At 40.7% G+C, this 21,967-nt stretch overlaps 1 protein-coding gene across 14 annotated transcripts in view; it reads right to left on the minus strand.

Moving 5' to 3' along the window:
• ralgapa1 (Ral GTPase activating protein catalytic subunit alpha 1) overlaps positions 1 to 21,967 on the minus strand; it is a 312,978-nt gene that overhangs the window by 68,825 nt on the left and 222,186 nt on the right. For all 14 annotated transcript variants that reach the window (XM_072568885.1, XM_072568887.1, XM_072568892.1 and 11 more), the window contains 2 exons: positions 17,130 to 17,285; positions 3,809 to 3,967 (listed from right to left, as the gene is read on the minus strand). In XM_072568885.1, coding sequence (XP_072424986.1) covers positions 3,809 to 3,967; positions 17,130 to 17,285 — 315 coding nt within the window. The remainder of the gene's footprint in view (positions 1 to 3,808; positions 3,968 to 17,129; positions 17,286 to 21,967) is intronic.

Here is a 21,967-nt window from a genome sequence, read left to right on the forward strand (position 1 = left end):
AGTCCCTTCCTAAATCAGGTGCAATCTGTCCTTCTTATACAGGTCACTTTGACCCCAGAAGAGATCCCAATGATCTAAAAATGTGAACCCTTCTCTCCTGTACTCGTTCCAAAGCCAAGTATTCATCTGCTCTATCCTCCCACATCAATGCTTACTAGCTCTCAGCTCCAGGGGTAAACTGATAATACTACCTTCAAGGACCTCCTTTTTAAATTCCTGCCTAACTTCCTATATTCTCTCCTCAGAATCTCATCCTTTTAATTTCTTCTGTCATTAGTTCTAATGTGTATAATGACCTCCTGCTGGTCCGGCTCCCCTTTGAGAATTTTCTGCACTTTCTGAGATATCCTTAATCCTGGCAATAGAGAGAGGCAACACACCATTCTGATTTGTTGCTGCTGGCCACAGAAACGTCTGTCTGTGTCTTTGACTGGAGAGTCCCCTATCACAATCGATCACAATGGAATCTGACGTACCCCTTGTTACATCAAAGCCAGTCTTGCTACCAGAAACCTAGCTGTCAATGCTAAATTCCTGAAAGTCCCTCACCCCCTATATTTTCCAAAACATCATACTTGTGTGAGATGGGGACAGCCACAGGAGACTCTTGCACAATCTGGCACCCTCTCCTACCTTTCCTGGCATTAACCCACCTACCTGACTGTAACGGTGGTTTTTCTGCCTTCCTACAACTGCCATCCATCACACTCCCTAGCTTCTGTGAATTCTTCACTGTCTCCAACTGCCATTCCAACCAATTCATGCAATCCAATGGGATTTGCAACCATCAGATTTCTTGCAGACATGATCATCAGTAACATGGAAATTTTCCCTGAACTCCCACATCGAACAGGGGGAGCATATTATTCTACTAAAAGCCATATTTGCACCTTAAGGTCTACGGACTCAGAAAATAACAGTCTTACTACTCTAAAACACTGCTCCAAGCTAACTTAATGCCTATGTTTTACATTTTTAAAGTTTAATCGGGAGACCTCAATAAAACACATAATCAAAAAAGAACCCACTCTACGCATTAATTGTAGATTTACAAAATAAACAGTGAGGTTACACTTTAAAAAGCTACTTAGCTGCTCCCCTGCTCTGAGCTCTCCCACACAGGTTTCTCCAAGGTTAACTGTGAATCTCGCTGTTTGTTAACTTTTCTTTGACAAACTCTGACATCTAGAGATACATGAAATCAAACAGCAGAGGCTATAGCTGTGCAGATTCACTGCTGGGTCAGACAGCAGTGTAGGTTTCTTTCTCCATTTGAATCACTTCTCATGTCAGCTCTGCCAATGCCTTTGTCTAGGTAAAAACAAGAACTGCAGATGCTGGAAACCAGATTCTAGATTAGAGTGGTGCTGGAAAAGCACAGCAGTTCAGGCAGCATCCGAGGAGCAGGAAAATCGACGCTTCGGGCAAAAGCCCTTCATCAGGAATAGAGGCAGGGTGCCTGATGGGTGGAGAGATAAATGAGAGGAGGGTGGGGGTGGGGAGAAAGTAGCATGGAGTACAGTAGGTGAGTGGGGGTGGAGATGATAGGTCAGGGAGGAGTGTGGGGGAAGGTAGCAAAGAGTACAATGGGTGAATGGGGGTGGGGATGAAAGTGATAGGTCAGAGAGGAGGGTGGAGTGGATAGGTGGAAAGGAAGATAGGCAGGTAGGACAAGTCATGGGGACAGTGCTGAGCTGGAAATTTGGAACTGGGATGAGATGGGGGAAGGGGAAATGAGGAAACTGGTGAAGTCCACATTGATGCTCTGGGGTTGAAGTGTTCTGAGGCGGAAGATGAGGCATTCTTCCTACAAGCGTCGGGTGGTGAGGGAGCAGCGGTGAAGGAGGCCCAGGACCTCCATGACCTCGGCTGAGTGGGAGGGGGAGTTGAAATGTTGGGCCATGGGGTGGTGTGGTTGATTGGTGCGGGTGTCCCAGAGATGTTCCCTAAAGCACTCCGCTAGGAGGCGTCCAGTCTCCCCAGTGTAGAGGAGACTGCATTAGGAGCAACGGACACAATAAATGATATTGGTGGATGTGCAGGTAAAACTTTGATGGATGTGGAAGGCTCCTTTGGGGCTTTGGATGGAGGTGAGGGAGGAGGTATAGGTGCAGGTTTTGCAATTCCTGTGGTGGCAGGGGAGGGTGCCAGGATGGGAGGGTGGGTTGTTCGGGGGTGTGGACATGACCAGGTAGTCACGGAGGGAATGGTCTTTGCGTAAGGCGGAAAGGGGTGGGGAGGGAAATATATCCCTGGTGGTGGGGTCCGTTTTGAGGTGGCGGAAATGTCGTCGGATGATTTGGTTTATGCGAGGGTTGGTAGGGTGGAAGGTGAGCATCAGGGGGTTTCCATCCTTATTACGGTTGGAGGGGTGGGGTCTGAGGGCGGAGGTGCGGGATGTGGACGAGATGCATTGGAAGGCATCTTTAACCACGTGGAAAGGGAAATTGCAGTCTCTAAAGAAGGAGGTTATCTGGTGTGTTGTGTGGTGGAACTGGTCCTCCTGGGAGCAGATACAGCGAGGCGGAGGAATTGGGAATATAGGATGGCATTTTTGCAGGAGGTAGGGTGGGAAGAGGTGTAATCCAGGTAACTGTGGGAGTCGGTGGGTTTGTAAAAAGAATGTCGGTGTCAAGTCGGTCGTCATTAATGGAGATGGAGAGGTCCAGTAAGGTGTCAGAGATGATCCAGGTACATTTAAGGTCAGGGTGGAATGTGTTGGTGAATGCCTTTGTCTGTCTTCCTCTTTTTAAAGTGCTGTAGGTTTGATTTTTCTTTTCCCAGAAGTTCCAAAACAATGCAACAGCTTATAAAACTGTTCTTAGTATTTGAGGGAATCAGTTCCAGCACTGAAAATACCTCAAAAAGAACCAGCTCTTACAGCCACAAGTTTTTTTCCTGCTCTTCATCTTCAATTACCCAGAATCCTTTCTTCATGTTCCAAACATTTCTTCTAAGTAAAACAGTGATTTACTTGTAATTCTTTCAACTTTAGTTTTATTTATTGTTTACGATGTGGTCTCCTCTACAGTGGGAAGATGAAACAAATGGTGTGATTACTTTGTAGAACACCTCCATTCAATCCAGAAGCCTGGCCACCAGATTCCTGTTGCTTGTCATTTCAATTCTTCACCTTGTTCCCATTCTCACCCCTGTATTCATGACTCACTACAGTTGTCGAACAATGTTCAACAAATGCTTAAGAACAGTTGCTCCGATTTGAATATTCAACAACTTGTTGATTTAATAGCAAGTTCAACAATTTAAGATCCTTATTACTGCAAACATTTTATTTTAAATTTTTCTTCACTTTTTAAAACTCCTTTCTGTAGTCCCTCCTTGGGTATTTGGACAGTCACTATTCAGCCATTCACACTTAATCTGAGCACATTTTTGTATCTTTACTGTATTACTATCACTCCCTTTGGTGGTGTACCATGAAATCTTTTGTCATTTAATCTTGATCTTCCCTATATTCCTTCATGAACTTCCCTTTTTGGTTCTTCCATGTCCTCCCTGCCCTATTTCCATTTTAATACATATTATTTATACTTTTCCTTAGATCTAATGAAGGGTCATTGACCTGAAACGTTAACCCTGTTTCTCTCCACAAATATTACCTGACTTTGTGGGTATTTCCAGTATTTTCTGTTTTGATTTCCAGCACATGTGGATTTTGATTTTGTGTTGTTGCTGCAAATATATAACTTGCATTCCAGTTTTACAAACAACTTCACGAAAATAATGTGCAAAATATTCTGGTATCTAATTCAGTTTAATAATTTAGCACACTGTAGGATTACCTTACCTCAGGCTTTTTCATTATGTGGATACTGAACATAAAATTTTTCATTGGATAAATAACAATGAGGACATCACCAAATTCAGTGGGAATAATTCCTCTTCTGTAGTCTCTTGTATGCTCTGACCAGACAATATGCACTTCATCATTCCCAAGGTGTCTCAACTGCCCACAATGAGAGAGAAAAGGGTAGAGTTAAACAGCAAAAATTTTAATATTACAAAATTAGAGCAATTACACAAACAAAGATAAAATAATCGATACTCTAGAGTTAGCTCAAAGTTTACACTTGGACATTGCATATTTTTTCTGCTTTACAGCAATGGATTCAGAGAATATACACAAGCAATGATATGGAAGTATATGGAACATGATTATTTGGGTGTCATTCAGAATGATTTTAGGAGGTCTAAAGATATGGCAATTTGAAACAGAAGCAAAGAAAGGGTACTACGTATGACAGAAATGCAGACCTCTCTGTAATTTCTGTGAGTGGTCTCCAGCACTATGAGCAATTTGAATCTGAGCCGTGCAACTGATAAACGACCATAATATTGTATCAACTAAGGTTGATCACACCTGGCCACCATGCAAAGTTCAAAAGCTGGAGTGATTTATAAATTTATGTTCAAGCAATGAATGAAAGTTCATGAAGATCAATGTCTGAGAAAGGAAAATTATACTCGTAAAATGATCTACCAAAAAAGAAAATATGGGGTAAATTGTTCTAGTTAATGATTATCCTCGATTTATTACTAATACCCAGAGAGCAAGAGTAGGAGCATGTGGCAAAGAGTGAAAGTGAGAGCGTAGCTGAGAGAATGAGAGCAGCAATGTACCCCAGAGTGTAAGCAGCTGCATGTTTATCTCTCTCTCAAGCTCTGTTTCTTAAGTGAAAAGGCAAAAAAACGTTAGCTTTGCATTGCTCGGGTGTGCTCTCATTCATGCATTCCAGCTCTTGCTTTCTCAGGTGCCCTCCTTTTTGCTCTCTGGGGCATTCTCCCACATGCAAAAATAGTATTAAAAATGCCAACTTTTAAGAGAGTACTCAAGCACCAGAGTACTCTCTTAACGGTTGGCATTTTTTAATACTATTTTTTCTTAACCTATTTTTAAACATTATTAATTTTTACTTTGTAGGATGAGGGGGGAAACGAACATTTCATGGATTGGGTAATAACATCAAAAAGTACATTCTTTCTACTACAATGTTACTCTGCTTAAGTATAGGCATACAGATCTTGCATTAGGATTAGGGTTAGGGTTGTGACTTCCATTCCTGATGAAGGGCTCCGGCCCAAGCATCGATTTTCCTGCTCCTCAGATGCTGCCTGACCTGCTGTGCTTTTCTAGCAACACATTCTCAACTCTGATCTCCAGCATCTGCAGACCTCACTGTCTCCTTAGGGTTGTGACTGTTCAGTTTCATTTAACAAAGAAACATATAGGATTGAGAACAGAGTGAAGACAATACTTTAATGTTTAAGACTTACAGATCTGAGGTCGAGGGGTCTCTGTCTTGCTTTTCTGGAGCTAAAGGTCAGACTTTCAAGGTTGAAGATGACAGTCGTGTACTCTTAGTTCATTGGCCCAAATCAAAAAATCATAACCACAGATGTGCCCTTGTACTGGTGTGATTTAGTTTGTTTAAGTCAATATAATTTCATTTTAAAGTTAAATTTGTACCAATGTGCTGAAATCTGGAACTGTATTTTACTTTAAACTTTAAGGATTATACCTTGTACAACAGTTTGTTGGGATTAGTATTTTCTGTATTAGTATTTTCATATAGCTTTGAAGTCATAAGCAACCTTTTCATACTACACCTTATGGCTTCTTAACTATAAAGAGTAACATGAATTGCTTTCAAACATTCAATGCAGCAAAAATGAAACTAATTAGAAAAGTCAACTGTGAGGATAAAGCAAATGATCAGCAATAAACAGGTGGCTGGTTTAAATGGAAACTTTGCTAAATTAATTGAGGATTGAGACTTGTGCTCATGGATATAAATCTTTCGGTCATGACTGTAAATGCCTCTTTTTTTCTCTTTACCAGAGAGGTTTAAAAAATATCAAATTATCCTCTAAGTAAAATGAAATACCTACACAGAAGCCAGCGTCCTGTCACCAAGTCACCCTTTATTTACTTGTGCACAGTACACTAGCTGTGGCCAGTCAGAATGGAGTCAGTCCCCTGAGCTCAGGAGATTCAGAATCCTCAGTTTATATATTTTTTATTTTATTAATCAGAACAAACAGGTCAATCAGAATGCAAGTGATCATGCTTTGGGTTGTGGCCTAAAGAGAGATCATTAAGCATCAGCCTTTGGCGACCAATGTGTGCAAGAAATTTGAAGTTATCCTATGTCCAATTGGAAAGCCCTGGACAGTGATGAGAAATTGGATGTCAACTTGTTCCCTAAGTTCAAAACATTAACACTGTTTCTTTCTTCAGAGATGCGGTTGTTGAGTAATTCTAGAATTCAGTAAAAGCAAAATACTAAAGATAATGGAGATTGGAAATAAAATCAGTGTTAGAGAAACTCAGCAGCTCTGGCAGCATCTGTGGAATGCAAGAAATAGTGTTAATGTTTTGAATCCAATATGACTCCTCCACAGAACCAGGATTTTCTGTTTCTATTTTAAATATTTACTATCTGTAGTAATCTACTCTCCTATTATATGTTCCCCATTGAGCATTTGTAAGTGATTTGTTTCAACATAAAATGAGAAAGCAGTTATTACTCAGGCTTTTTTTAAAAGCCTGAGTCTTTTGAATATTGCAAAGAGTTAGGTTTAATGAAATGGAGCTGGTTGCATATTATGAGCAATCAAGTTACGTGCAATTTTTGGACAAAGCTATGGTCAAGTATATCATACTAAAACTGAGCTTTCAACAGGCTTCAAAAATATAGGGCAAGAGTATAAAACCAAAAAGATTTGCTAAATGTGTAAAATACTGCAAACCCTCGGAGCATCTGAGGATGCAGTTAAATGTGAGATGGAGTTGGTGGTAGAGGAGGTCCAGAAACAGAAGAAGCCACAGTGCCCACATTCCTTCCTTCACCCTCATTATCCTCAAATTCCATGTTGTTTTGGGGAATCTATTTATAGTTCTATACGCTATTTCTGAATAGATGGTGAGGCTGATAGTACTTGAAAAAGATAACAGATCGAGAAGACCCACTTTTCTCCTCTTGAATTGACTCAGTTTTGTCATTGAATCTAGGCTTACTGTCAATGTCTCTTTTAAGGTAGTAGAAGGTGGCTCTCTATGCAATTATGAAGCTATAGAAAGCAGCAGAAACTGTCTCCGGAAATCTGCCACAAGTTTCAGACAGAAATGTGATCCAGGACTTAGGGAGGTGGAGATGCAGGTGCAGTCTGGGGCTGATGAAGAAGAGTTTCTCCACCCAAGCAGTGTCTCAAGAATACAGAGGGCCAAATGTTGAGGTAGTGGTGACTGAGGTGATACTGCCATTGAGAGAAAGTCCTCTTTATCAACTTCAGCTTCCTTTTCTGCCTTGCCCCCAGCTCCCTGGGCTCTCAGATATAACCTCTGTCTCACCCTCACTCCCAACTTTCTCCTCATCAAAGATAGTATTACAATGGTGGAAAGGACGATGGTGAAGACTCACCATCTGAGGTAGTTTGGGCTGAGGTTAGGAATAGGAAAGGTGAGGTCACCCTTTTAGGAATTTTCTATAGGTATCCTAATAGTCCGAGAGACGCAGAAGAAAGGATTGCGAGGATGATTCAGGAGAAGAGTGAAAGTAATAGGGTGGTTGTTATGGGGGATTTTAACTTTCCTGATATTGCCTGGGAAAGCTATAGCTCAAGTTTGTTAGATGAGTCGGTGTTTGTCCAATGTGTGCAGGAGGGTTTCCTGACACAATATGTAGACAGGCCAACAAGAGGTGAGGCCATACTGGATTTGGTTCTGGGTAATGAACCAGGCCAGGTGTTAGAGGTAGGTGAGCACTTTGGGGACAGTGACCACAATTCGGTGACTTTTACTCTAGTGATGGAGAGGGATAAGTGTGCACTTCAGGGCAAGAGTTATAGCTAGGGGCAGGGAAATTATGATGCGGTGAGGCACGACTTAGGATGCGCAGCTTGGAAAAGTAGGCTTCAAGGCAAGGGCTCAATTGATATGTGGAGCTTGTTCAAGACGCAACTATTGAGTGTCTTTGATAAGTATGTACCTGTCAGGCAGGGAGGGAAGGGTCGTGTGAGGGAGCTGTGGTTTAATAAGGAATTGGAATCCCTTGATAAAGGGAAGAGGGCGGCCTATGTAAAGATGAGGCGTGAAGGTTCAATTGGGGCAATTGAGAGTTATAAGGTAGCCAGGAAGGATCTGAAGAGAGAGCTAATAGCAGCAAGGAGGGGACATGAAAAGTCCTTAGTTGGTAGGATTAGGGAAAACCCAAAGGCTTTCTATAGGTATGTCAGGAATAAAAGAATGACTAGGGTAGGAATAGGTCCAGTCAAGGATAGTAGTGGGAAGTTGCATGTAGAGGCTGAAGAGATTGGGGAGACACTGAATGAATACTTTTCGTCAGTATTCACTCAGGAACAGGACATTGTTGCCGATGTGAATACTGAGTCACAATTAATTAGAATGGACGGCTTTGAGGTATGTAGGGAAGAGGTGTTGGAAATTCTGGAAAGGGTGAAAATAGATAAGTCCCCTGGGCCTGATGGCATTTATCCTAGGATTCTCTGGGAAGCAAGGGAGGAGATTGCAGAGCCATTAGCCTTGATTTTTATGTCCTCGTCTACAGGAATAGTGCCAGAAGACTAGAGGATAGCGAATGTGGTTCCCTTGTTCAAGAAGGGGAGTAGGGATAACCCTAGTAACTATAGGCCGGTGAGTCTCACTTCTGTTGTGGGCAAAGTCTTAGAGAGAATTGTAAGGAATAGGATTTATGAACATCTGGATAGGAATAATGTGATCAAGGATAGTCAGCATGGTTTTGTAAAGGGCAGATCGTGCCTCACAAACCTTATTGAATTCTTTGAGAAGGTGACTAAGGAGGTGGACGAGGGTAAAGCGTTAGATGTGGTGTATATGGATTTTAGTAAGGCGTTTGATAAGGATCCCCATGGTAGGCTACTGCAAAAAATACGAAGGTATGGCACTGAGGGGGAGTTGGAAGTTTGGATTAGGAATTGGCTGGCTGGAAGAAGAGAGGGTAGTAGTTGATGGTAAAGGTTCATCTTGGAGTGCAGTTACTAGTGGTGTTCTGCAAGGATCTGTTTTGGGACCATTGCTGTTTGTCATTTTTATAAATGACCTGGAGGAGGGGCTAGAAGGCTGGGTGAGCAAATTTGCGGATGATACAAAAGTCGGTGGAGTTGTTGACAGTGAGGAAGGATGAGTCAGGTTACAGCGGGATACAGATAAGCTGCAGAGCTGGGCAGAAAAGTGGCAAATGGAGTTCAATGTGGGTAAGTGTGAGGTGATTCACTTTGGTATGAGTAACAAAAAGATGGGGTACTGGGCTAATGGTCGTATACTTGGTAGTGTGGATGAGCAGACGGATCTTGGTGTCCATGTACACAGATCTCTGAAAGTTGCCACCCAGGTAAATAGTGCGGTGAAGAAGGCATATGGCGTACTGGCTTTTATTGGTAGAGGAATTGAGTTCCGGAGTCCTGAGGTCATGTTGCAGTTGTATAAGACTCTGGTGCGGCCGCATCTGGAGTATTGTGTGCAGTTTTGGTCGCCATACTATAGGAAGGATGTGAAGGCACTGGAACGGGTGCGGAGGAGGTTTACCAGGATGTTGCCTGGTATGGTAGGAAGATCGTATGAGGAAAGGCTGAGGCTCTTGGGGCTGTTTTCATTGGAGAAAAAAAGGTTTAGGGGTGACTTGATAGAGGTGTACAAGATGATTAGGGGTTTAGATAGGGTTGACCATGAGAACCTTTATCCACGTATGGAGTCATCTATTACGAGAGGGCATAGCTTTAAATTAAGGGGGGGTAGGTATAGGACAGATGTTAGGGGTAGATTCTTTACTCAGCGAGTCGTGAATTCATGGAATGCCCTGCCAGTAGCAATGGTGGACTCTCCCTCTTTATGGGCATTTAAACGGGCATTGGATAGGTATATGGAGGATAGTGGGCTAGTGTAGGTTAGGTGGGCTTGGATCGGTGCAACATCGAGGGCCAAAGGGCCTGTACTGCGCTGTATTTTTCTATGTTCTATGTTCATCCACAGCCAGTGGAAAGGGGGGTGGGGGTGGGGTGGGGTCAATGTCAGCAGCACACGGGTGTGCCTGTATGTATGTGACTGCTGTCACAATGCATAGAACATGGTGCTATAAGCTGTACATGTGCAGACACATCCTGGCGTGTTGATGTCAATTGAGCATGTGCAGATGCTTTTATAGAGGTCAGCTGACATCACGGCCCACTTCTGTGCACGTAGCAGACATCTTTGGATAGCCATTCTGTTTGACTGATTTTTTTTTTATAACTACCTTCATAATAATCTAGGAATTGTTCGTCATTAGATGGATTATCTAATCTGCAAATTGCTTCTTTGTCCTAACAGCAAAGCTGCAATTTTTCTGCTCTTGGCAGCACTTAAGCAAATATTAGGTTTACAAGCATGACTTTTCTGCACAAGCCAAATGAAGTATTGCACAATACATCGAGTTGTTCTGCTATAGGCAAAGTAAATACTTTCCCAACTTAGAACACATAATCCAATTAAATTTATTACTGGAATTGGTTATGCTGCAATATTATATTTCAACCACAATTTATTGATAAATAAAATGAATACAATATTATATCCAATAATGCATCTTTGGGGTAAGAAGTGACAGCCAAATGATGCCCTAATGTTCATTCATAACAAAATACAAACTTTAAGGTGTGAAGTTTCAATTGATTAAAATATAACTGATAAAATTCTGTAGAAAAATATGATTGTAGATTGTCGTTTGTACAATGGGTGCATAAAGTGTTTTCTCAGCACATCTAAAACATGAATGTACTTTCCAACTATATTAAATTACTGCAAATTCACATGGGGCAACACATAAGACTAGACAATCCATCCAATTATTGATTAGTTCTTGTATAATTATAAAGACAACTCCAAGAAAGATGAAGCAAACCCATTTTTACAAATATTGCCAGAAGAGCAAAATGAAAAATTAAATTGACAACAGTTGGATATTTCAATGCTTTGGATCAGACAGCACTGTTGATGAACGCAATTCAACGTATTTATCCAAAGTGAACAAAGTGGCCACACAAAATGGGTTTTGTTTAATAAAAAAAGTCAATATTTTTAATTGTAACTCATCTGCGCAGTATAATAGTATTGATAAATTAAGTGAGGAAAATTATTGGCCCATGCACTACATTCATTTAATTTTTTTGAAAGTATGATGCATTTGATCAAGAAACAATAATGATAAAGAAAGTTGATGCAATTAAGGAAGCAAATGGTTGAACTTCCATTGGAGCACAAAACCTGATGTTTTATGGAAAATCATCATGCAATGTTTTATAGGGGCCAGTCTTCACATTGGTTTCACTTTTCAGTATTTGCATTGAGGCAATAGTAAAAATTGTTTGTCATATTTCTGGATTTCAATAAGTTTGTTTCATTGTGGTTTGGATACACCATAATAACTTGCAAAAACTTTAATTTAGACAAAAGGCCCAAAGCATGTCACAGATGAAGAAAATCATGGCTGCTGGAGAGATGACCAAAAACTTGATGAGAAAATTTGATTTAAAGGAGGCTTTTGAAGCTAGAGAGAGAAGTAAACAAAAGTGCAGCCTTTTTTAAAAAGTGAATTCCAACAGCTGACATGAGACAAATAGCAACTGAATACTGACTGATATTAACTGATCAAAGAACCAGCATATATTTGCAAAGACCAAGTTATATAAAGTATGTGTTAATAAATGTTATTTCTTTAGACTCTAGAGCAATTTAGTAAGGTTTCCCACAGAAAAAACCATGATTAAAGTTAAAAGCACATGGTATTAGAGGCAACCTTTTGACATGGGTCAGGATTTGTTTCTGAAATAAGACACGGCCAGGAGGGATTGGGTGTATGCACTTGGAACAGAAAAATGCAAAAATGTTTTCTCATAGGAAACTGAACTGGTGCCTCAGCTTTACATTACATTGCCTTCAGAATAGTGATTTGTAAAGTTGCTGAGTACAATATCAGTTAGCACATTCTGATGGGAGCACAAAGTTTTAAGGACACTTTAACATACCTACGACTGAAAAGGAAGATGTCACTAACACTTCTGGTATTTCATTTATCAGGTATGCCAAATTTCATAATATTTCATAAAAAATGAATGTTTAAATGCATGGGTCCCTACACTTAATGTAGGCTGTCTTGTGCTCTTTTTGAGTTACTCAGGAGTTTGAAGAGCCTAATATGCCTTGTTGTTTGCTCCATAGCCACGCCTTAGTGAATAAGAACCAATTTGCCAACCAAGTTATATCCTTTACTCTTTTCATACAGAGTACTAAGATTCTTTAAAATTTGGTATTCTTTGGATTAGCCTGCTTAGTAGAAACGAAAGGCCTTTGCAACATATTCATCCTTTCAGCAAAGATCTGTAAAGGTACAGAAGTAACAGGGTTGTTGTCGTGGGTGACTTTAACTTCCCTAATATTGATTGGAATCTCCTGAGTTCAAATAGTTTGGATGGAGCAGTTTTTAAATCGGGTGTGTCCAGGAAGGATTCCTGATTCAATATGTATATAGGCTGACTAGAGGAGAGGCCATATTGGATTTGGTGCTTGGCAACGAATCAGGCCAGATGTCAGATCTCTCAGTGGGAGAGCATTTCAGTGATAGTAATCACAACTCCCTGACCTTCACTATAGTCACGAAGATGGACAGGAGCAGGTGGTATGGGAAAATATTTAATTGGGGGAGAGGGAATTACAATGCTATGAGGCAGAATTGGGAACAGATGTTCTCAGGAAAATGCACAACAGAAATGTGGAGGATGCTTAGGGAGCATTTGCTGATAGTGCTGGATAGGTTTGTTCCACTGAGGCAAGGAAGGGATGTAGAACATTTAGTCAAGAGGAAGAAGGAAGCTTATGTAAGGTTGAGGAAGCAAGAATCAGACAGGGCTTTGGAGGGTTACAAGATAGCCAGGAAGGAACTGAAGAATGAACTTAGGAGTGAGAAGGGGGCATGAAAAAGCTTTAGCAGGTAGAATTAGACAAAACCCTAAGGCATTCTATACTTAAGTGAGGAATAAGAGGATAGCCAGAGTGAGGGTAGCGCCAATCATGGATAGTGGAGGGAACTTATGCCTGGAGTCGGAGGTGGTAGGGGAGGTCCTTAATGAATACTTTGCCTCAGTACTCACTACTGAGAGGGACCTTGTTGTTTGTGAGGACAGCATGAAACAGGCTTAAATGCTTGAACAGATGAATGTTAACGAGGAGGATGTGCTAGAAATTTCGAAAAACATAAGGATGGATAAGTCCCCTGGGCCAAATGGGATATACCGAAGGTTGCTGCGTGAAATAAGGGAAGAGACTGCTGCGCCTTTGGCGATGACCTTTACATCCTCACTGTCCACTGGAGTAGTGCCAGATGATTGGAGGTTGGCAAATGTATTCCCTTGTTCAAGAAAGGGAATAGGGTTAATCCTGGGAATTACAGATCACTCAGTCCTATGTCTATGGTGGACAAATTATCAGTGAGCATTCTGACAGACAGGATTTATGATTACTTGGAAAACCATAGTTTGATTAGAGATAGTCAGCATAGCTTTGTGAGGGGCAGGTCATGCCTCACAAGCCTTATTGAATCATTCGAAGATGTGACAAAACACATTGATGAAGGTACAGCATGTGGTGTTCATGGATTTTAGCAAGGTGTTTGGTAAGGTTCCCCATGGTAGGATCATTCAGAAAGTAAGGAGGCATGGGATACAGGGAAAGTTGGCTGTTTGGATACAGAATTGGCTGGCCCATAGAAGACAGTGGATGGTAACAGGTGGAAGGTATTGAGCCTGGAGCTCGGTGACCAGTGGTGTTCTGCAGTGATCTGTTCTGGGATCTCTGCTCTTTGTGATTTTTATAAATGACTTGGATGAAGAGGTGGGTTAGTATGATAGGGAAGTTCAAGTCACCTATGACAACAGCCCTGTTACTTCTGTCCCTTTACAGACCTCTATACTGCTGAAAAGCTGGACATGTTGCTACAGCCGATGACATGAAGGTTGATGGAGTGTTGGATAGTGTGGAGGTCTGTTGTAGGTTGCAACGGGACATTGGCAGGAAGCAGAAGTGGCAGATGGAGTTCAACCTGGAAAAGTGTGAAGTGATTCATTTTAGAAGGTTGAATTTGAATGTAGAATACAGGGTTAAAGGGAGAATTCTTGGCAGTGTGGAGGAATGAGCTGAAAAGTGTGTTGCTGGAAAAGCGCAGCAGGTCAGGCAGCATCCAAGGAGCAGGAGATTCGACGTTTTGGGCATAAGCCCTTCTTCAGGAATCCTGATTCCTGAAGAAGGGCTTATGCCCGAAACGTCGATTCTCCTGCTCCTTGGATGCTGCCTGACCTGCTGTGCTTTTCCAGCAACACACTTTTCAGCTCTGATCTCCAGCATCTGCAGTCCTCACTTTCTCCTAGTGTGGAGGAATAGGGGGATTTTGGAGTCCATGTCCATAGGTCCCTCAAAGTTGCCACCCAAGTTAATAGGGTTATTAAGAAGGCATACAGTATGTTAGCTTTCATTTGCAGGGGGACTGGGTTTAAGAGCCACAAGGTAATGCTGCACTCTTTAGAGCTCTGGTTAGACCACAGTTGGAATATTGTGTACAGTTCTGGTTGTCTCATTACAGAAAGGATGTAGAAGCTTCAGAGAGGGTGCAGAGGAGACTTACCAGAATGCTGCTTGGACTGGAGAGCATGTCTTATGAAGGAAGATTAAGGGAGCTAAGGCTTTTCTCATTGGAGCGAAGAAGGGTGAGGGGCGAATTGATAGAGGTGTACAAGATGGTGAGAGGCATAGATAGAGTAGATAGCCAAAGACGTTTTCCCAGGGCAGAAATGGCTATCACAAGGGAGCATAATTTTAAGGTGATTGGAGGAAGGTTTAGAGAAGATGTCACAGGTAGGTTCTTTACACAGAAAGTGGTGGGTGCATGGAATGCACTGCCAGCGATAGTAGTAGAGACAGATACATTAGGGACATTCAAACAACTCTTGGATAGGTACACGGATGATAGTAAAATGAAGGGACACAAGTTAGTTTGATCTTAGAGTAAGATAAAAGTTTGGCACAACATCAAGGGCCGAAGGGCCTGTCCTGTGACGTACTGTTCGGTGTTCTATTTACTCCCGTATTAAGTAAATGGTTAAATTGCGCGAGGCAGGGTTCAACATGGGCAAGTGCAAGATTACCTATTCTGAATCTAAGAATGATATTTACTGAATGGTTTTGAGCTGTGGAGGAGGAAGGAAATTTAGCAACCCGTTTCCAGAAAGCACAAAAATGATGGACAGTTAAGTAAGTAATTAAAAGTGAAAGAAATCTTAGGTTCATCTGTGAAGAACTGGAATCTGAAGGGATAGAAAACACAGAATCCGACAAGTAACCTTTGAAAGTCCAATTATCCACTTAAGACCTCAACCTGAAGCAATTTGAATTTTTCTATAGTCTTTCCTCTTGATCACTAAAACAATTTCAGTAAGTTACAACACACAAATCAACTGATTTTGCTCGAACCCAAAATGACTAATTGTTAAGCATGATGGCAACAAGAAATTATTTATTGACTATTTAATTGATTCTGAAAATTTCAAAGCCAGATTGATATTTTATTTTCAGTACCACTTCACTTTTTCTCCCTTTGTTCTTTTATGGGATATGGGTGTCAGTGCCAAGACTAGCATTTGCTACTTTGTTCCTGATTGCCCTTGAACTGCTAAGCCCTTGAAGGCTTCACCACACTGCTGTTGGTCTGGAGTCTCATATAGACTAGACCAGGTAACAATGGCAGCTTTCTTTTCCTAAAGGAAGGAAATAGTCTCTGAATAGAATACATCAAGTTTTCAGTGATGGATGACATTGAACTGAATTGAATGATTTATTGTCACTTGCATTTTACAGTGAATAAAATGGTAAAATACAGTGAAAAGCTTCAACTGTCGCCGTAATCTGGTGCCATGGTCACCATTAGAGAGGCTAGCATTTTATCCTAGATTTATTAACTGAATTGGAGTTGCACCAATGTCTCCTGACAATTTATCTGGGCCTCTGGATTACCAATCCAGTATTATTATTACTCTGCCACTATCTCCCTACTGTCAATGGACCAGACATGGATTTATGACTTGAGCACAGTCTAGAATAATGGTAATGAAATGTTCCTTTCCTCACTAGAATAAAGCAGTGTTTTTTTCAAATAACTTTTGAAACAAGAGAACAAGTATTAAAATGTGTGTGAATTTATGGGTATGGATTCCTACTTTTCATGGCAGTATGCTAGTTGTCACATTGATAAATGATAATTCCCTCTGCCATTCTACACTTACACAATTATTTTGTTCAGAATCCAAATAAAACTTAATTGTTGCTACCTCCAAAACACCATTCTCAGCCAAGGTCATGTTCACTATAAAGGAAAACGCAAGTAGTAGTGTTTGTTCCTGAAAACGTTCTTTTGAACACTTTCCTCCTTAAACTGGATCATTCAATTCTTTTTTTCTCCCCAAAGAAAGAAAGGGCTTTTGTTTTTTTTTCTGAATGGGAAACTGATGAGTCCTTACATGTTGACAGAGAGAGGAAAGACAACCAAGATAAATGAACTAACTAATGCTTATGTTAACTTTAAGCAAGACACGCAATATTGTGGATCAACGGCTGGAAAATGCCATTAGAATAGTTAGGCAGTTGCTTTGACCATCACAGACTCATTGGGCCAAAAGACCTATTTTTGTGCTGTAGACCTCTTTGATTGTATGACTTTGCCTACACAACTTAACACTACATACTAATATTATCTAATACTTACTTAGATGGCTAAAAGTTGAGAAGTAAACACTGGTAACAAACAAAATAATAAACTTTGAAATAAGTCCACCAGAATTTTTAACAGATAATTTCATTATGGTAACAATAAGGCAAAATGAAAAACCCACTGATACATTGTGCTATTTCAAAATCAGATACACCCAGTTTCAAATCAATGCCAACATAAAATAAAATGATATGACCTGATACTGTTTTTCAATGTACCAAGTTGTCAATTTAGAAAAAGTGATAAGAGTATGTGTAGCTATATATTTATTACAAACCATACCTTTTTTGTTAAAGAATCATCTGAATCAGAAGGTATTCTTGTAGATACATGAAATATTACTTCTACGGTGGACGTAGCAAAGTATGGAGTGGAGAGACCAGTGCTTTTATTTCTTTGTAGTCCACCCATGAAGCCACAATGATTAGTAAGGTTAACCTGAAACATAAAGAAATGAGACTACAATTAAGAAAATCCAATTTACCAATATCACGAACATGAATTAATTATCTACTTGTTGCGGCCAGAAAATGCTAAACGCCGTTAGAATACATGACAACTGTTAGCATACAGTTTATATATAGTCTTAAAATTTTGAGACAGTAAATCTCTACATGATAGTCACTTAATAATATGTTGGCCAGCTTGTGATTTATCGCATGTTATGTGATGTAACACTACTGTGTTGGAGGCAATTGCACTCAATCTGCCCAGGTTGCAAAATCCAAAACAGAAGATTGACTGTTATACATGATTTTGCAGTAGTGTAGAACAATCCTGAATTTACTAATATTTATACTAACAACCAATTTTAGGTCATCTGTCAAACTCACAACAGAGCTTACTTATATTTGCTAGAAGCAACACACATTCAAAGGCAGGAATTCTCTGTAAAGAAAAGGCAGAGTCTTTTTTGAATTGCCGGGAGCTGTTGTTTCACATCTGCAACATCTCAGCCAGAGTCAATTTGTTAATCATTCAGCAACCTTTTCTTTTGTAGTATATATTGTTGCAATCATCGGAAATCTGGAATTGTCACATTTGCCTCGATGACTGATTGCCAAAAAGTCTTTCTTCTCTGCAATACTCATTTGGAGCCCTTGAAGAAAGGTTTCTGTAATGGGGGTGAAAGGACATCTTCTATTGTTTAAGCTATGTTACAAGTTGTTCAAGTGATACAAAAGACTGCCTTGTTATGCTGAAATAGAAACCAGTTAAGATCAATATCTCAATGGTTACATCTTTTCATATGTCACCAGCATAGCTCAATCTCCAAAAATGTATTGTTAACAAGAGACATTGAACCATAATTTACAGTTATCCTTGAGAAATAGCTAACATGTAAGAATGAAAAAAATATATATACAGGATAAAGAGGGGAGGTAAAACGATGTTGGGGTGAAGTCACAATATTCATTAACAAAATCATCACAGCCATGAACAGTGATGCCAATTTTCAAGTGAGGTGATATTGGCTGGATTGAAGCATTAAAACAAAAGGCATCACATTCCATGAAATATACTATAGGCATTCAACAATCAGATGAGGTGTAGAGAAGCAAAAATGTAAACATGTTGCTGAGAATTGCAGAAATAACAGGATCACAGTAGGGAATTCAAATTAGCCTAGCATTAGCTGGGATAAAATCAGTATGAAAGTTGTAGATGACACAGAATTATGAGTACGCATTCAGGAGAACCTCTTTTGTTACTGCACAGTAAGCCAAGCAAGAGAGATTTGGTGACTTAGTTTAAAAATAAAGCAGGTGGGAGGTGCATGAGCAAGAAACTATTTTAGTGGCAGCGATCATAAGCCCATTAGATTTAGCACGATATGGGAAATGACAACGATGGGTCAAGAGAAAAAAAAACAGGGGTGGCCAATTTTAGTAGGGTGAGGTGTGAGTTTTGTTTTCACAAAGTAGTCTGGAAGCAACTACTCCAAGGTAGATCAATACAAGAGCAATGAGCGACATTAAAAGAAGAGATAAAAGAGACTTCAGAACAAATACGTCTCCAGAAGGAAAAAATGCTGCAATTCACAAATCTAGACATTGTGCATAAAACAGTGGGAAACTTATACAAGATACAAAGAGGATAGTATTGCAGAAAGGAAAATGCAGATGTGAAATTAAAAAAAAAGAAACTGTGAAAGCAAAAAGATGAGAAAATACAGGTTTGATGGTTATGGCAAAGTGGGGATCTACTGGGCTATGAAGTTACAGATTATAGTTGAATATAGCTACTGTTGCTATGGTCCTGCTTCATGGATGCTCAGTCTTGAATAGATTGATCTGTTTGGACTCTGTCCTGGTGCCATACTCTTCAACAGAAGGTATTTTCATTTGAAGATGAGACTTCATTTCTACAATGACTATGGTTATCACTCCTGTCATGAATGGTCAGTGCTGTGAGAATGAGATTGGTGTTGATGAGGTTAAATAGATTATTCCCTCTGGCTGGTTCCCATGCCACCTTTAACAGGCCCAATTCAGGAACTATACACATTATAGTCAGCCAGCTTGATGAATTGTGGAGGAATGAACTACCCCACCCAATGCACATTCTGTGCTTTTGTCATCCTCATTGTTTCTTGCAATTGGTTTCAACATGGAGGAGCCCTGATTCATCAGGTGGATTTGGGAGGGTCAGTGATAATAGCTAGTTTCCTTGTCCATGCCACGGGTCCTCATGGCTCTGAAGTCCACTGTTCAGACAGCAACATTACAGTTTACCATTGCGATACCACATCTGTCTGATTGAGACAGGACAGGACAGGAAATACCCAGGAGTGGTGATGGCATTGTATGGCACATTGCCTGTAAGATATTATTCTATGAAAATGACTATATCAGGCTATTGGGTCTGTGACACAGTCTTCCCAATTTTGGCGTAAACCCCAAGATATTGGCAAAGTGAAATTCTCAATGCTGACAAGCTGGAATTTGCCATTATTATCATACCGAAGTTGACATCAGATGGTCAATCTGGTTTCATTACTTAGAAATAGCCTAGTGAGAAGAAATAGGAAGAACCTACTTCCATTCACAAAATGGTCAAGTTTTAAAATTCAGTTGTGGGACTTGGGCATCCTTGGCTGAGCTAGCATTTACTGCCTGTCCTTAGTTACACTTGAGGTATTGGTGGTGAGCTGCCTTCTTAGACCACTGCAGTCCATGTTCTATAGGCAGACACATGATACCATTAGGGAGGGAATTCTTGGATTTTGACCCAGTCACAGTGAAGTAACAGCGATATTTTCCCAGGTCAGGAATGGTGAGTGCTTGGAGGGAACTTGCCAGTAGGGTGTTCCCATCAACTGTTCCCTTGACCTTCTAGATGGAATCAGTTGTGGATTTTAACAACCCCGTCTAAGGATTGTTGGCAAATTTCTGCAATGCATTTTGTAGATAATACATACCTCTCTATTGAGCTTTGGTGATGGATGTGGATGTGGAACTAATTAAGTGGGCTGCTTTATCTTGGATAATGTCAAGCATAAGCGTTCTTGAAGCTGCACCCATCCAGGCAAGTAGGGAATATTCCATAACACTGCTGACTTATACCTTGTAAATGGTAGACAGGCTTTGGGGAGTCAAGAGCTGACTTACCTGCTGCAGGATCCCTAGCCTCCAACCCACTTTTGCAGCCACTGTATTGATACAGTGAGTCAAGTTTCGTGTCTGGTCAATGGTAATACCCAGGATGTTGAAACAGGGAGATTCAGTGATGGTAACACCAATGAATGTCTATGGGCAGTGACTAGTTTGTCGCTTCTTGGAGATGGTCATTGTTTTGCATTTCTGTAGCGCGAATGGTGACTTGCTATTTTTCAGGGGAGTTTGTTTTTAAGGGAAGGCAATGGCCCAGACCATGAATTTAATATTCTGAGGACCCAGGTTCAAATTTCACCACACAGAGAAGTTTGAATTCAATAAAAATCTGAATTAAGAGCCTAATGATCATTAAACCATTGCTGAAAAGTAATAGCTGGTTCACCAATGTCCTTTAGGGAAGGAAAATGCTGTCCTTACCTGCTCTGGTCTACATGTGACTCCAGACCAATAGCCACGTGGTTGACTCTTAACTGCACTCTGGGCAAAGAGGGATAGGCAATAAATCCTGTCATAGTCAGTGGCGCCCAACTTCCATGATTAACATTAAAAAAAACTCAAGCCTGGATATTGTTCAAGTCTTGTTGGATTTGGATGTGGAGTCACAAATGCTGAACATTTTACAATCATCAGTGAACATCCCACTTCTGACCTTATGAAGAAGGGAAGGTCATCGATGAAGCAGCTGAAGATGGCTGAGCTTAGGAAACCACCCTGAGGAACTTCTGCAGAAATGTCCTGAGGCGGAGATGCCTGACCTCAACAATCCCAACTATCCTCCCATGTGCAAGGTATGACTCCAACCAGTGGAGAGTTTGTTCCCTGATATGCATTAATTCTGGTTTTGTGAGGTCTCCTTGTTGCTACACTCAGTTGAATGTGGTCTTGTTGTAAAGGCTTGCCACTTACACCTAAACCCTGGAATTCAGCTGTTTTTACCATGCTTGAACCAAGGTTAAAATAAGGCTGAGTGGCCTTGGAGGAGTCTAAACTGGGCCTCGTTGAGCCGGTTATTGTTGAGCAGGTGCTGCTTGAGAGCACTGTTGATGGCACATTCAATCACGTTTTACTGATGATTAAGAATAGACTGATGGGGCAGTAATTGGTCTTGTTGGATTTGTCCTGATTTTTGCATACAGGACATAGCTGGGTAATTTTCCACACTGGTGGGTAATATGCTAGTGTTGTAACTATATCGGAAGAGCTTGGCTAGGGTGCCCAAACTGGATATTGTTGAACAGGTGCTGCTTAACAAGAAGGTTGACTCCACCTTCTATCTCTTTAAAGATGAGTGAGAGTGAATTAATTGGATGGCAATCAGCCAGGTTGGATTTATCCTGCTGTGTGTGTAAAGGACATATCTGGGCAATTTTCTATATTGCTCAGCAAGATGCCAAAGTTGTAGCTGTTCAGGTGAACATCAGGTGAGCATTAGTTCAATGGAAGGCAAGGCTGGGGACTAAGACAGATGAATTGAACAGAAAAGATTTACAAGGGGATGTTGCC

The sequence above is a fragment of the Chiloscyllium punctatum genome, chromosome 4, assembly GCF_047496795.1.
Source record: "Chiloscyllium punctatum isolate Juve2018m chromosome 4, sChiPun1.3, whole genome shotgun sequence".
NCBI classification, from domain to species: domain Eukaryota; kingdom Metazoa; phylum Chordata; class Chondrichthyes; order Orectolobiformes; family Hemiscylliidae; genus Chiloscyllium; species Chiloscyllium punctatum.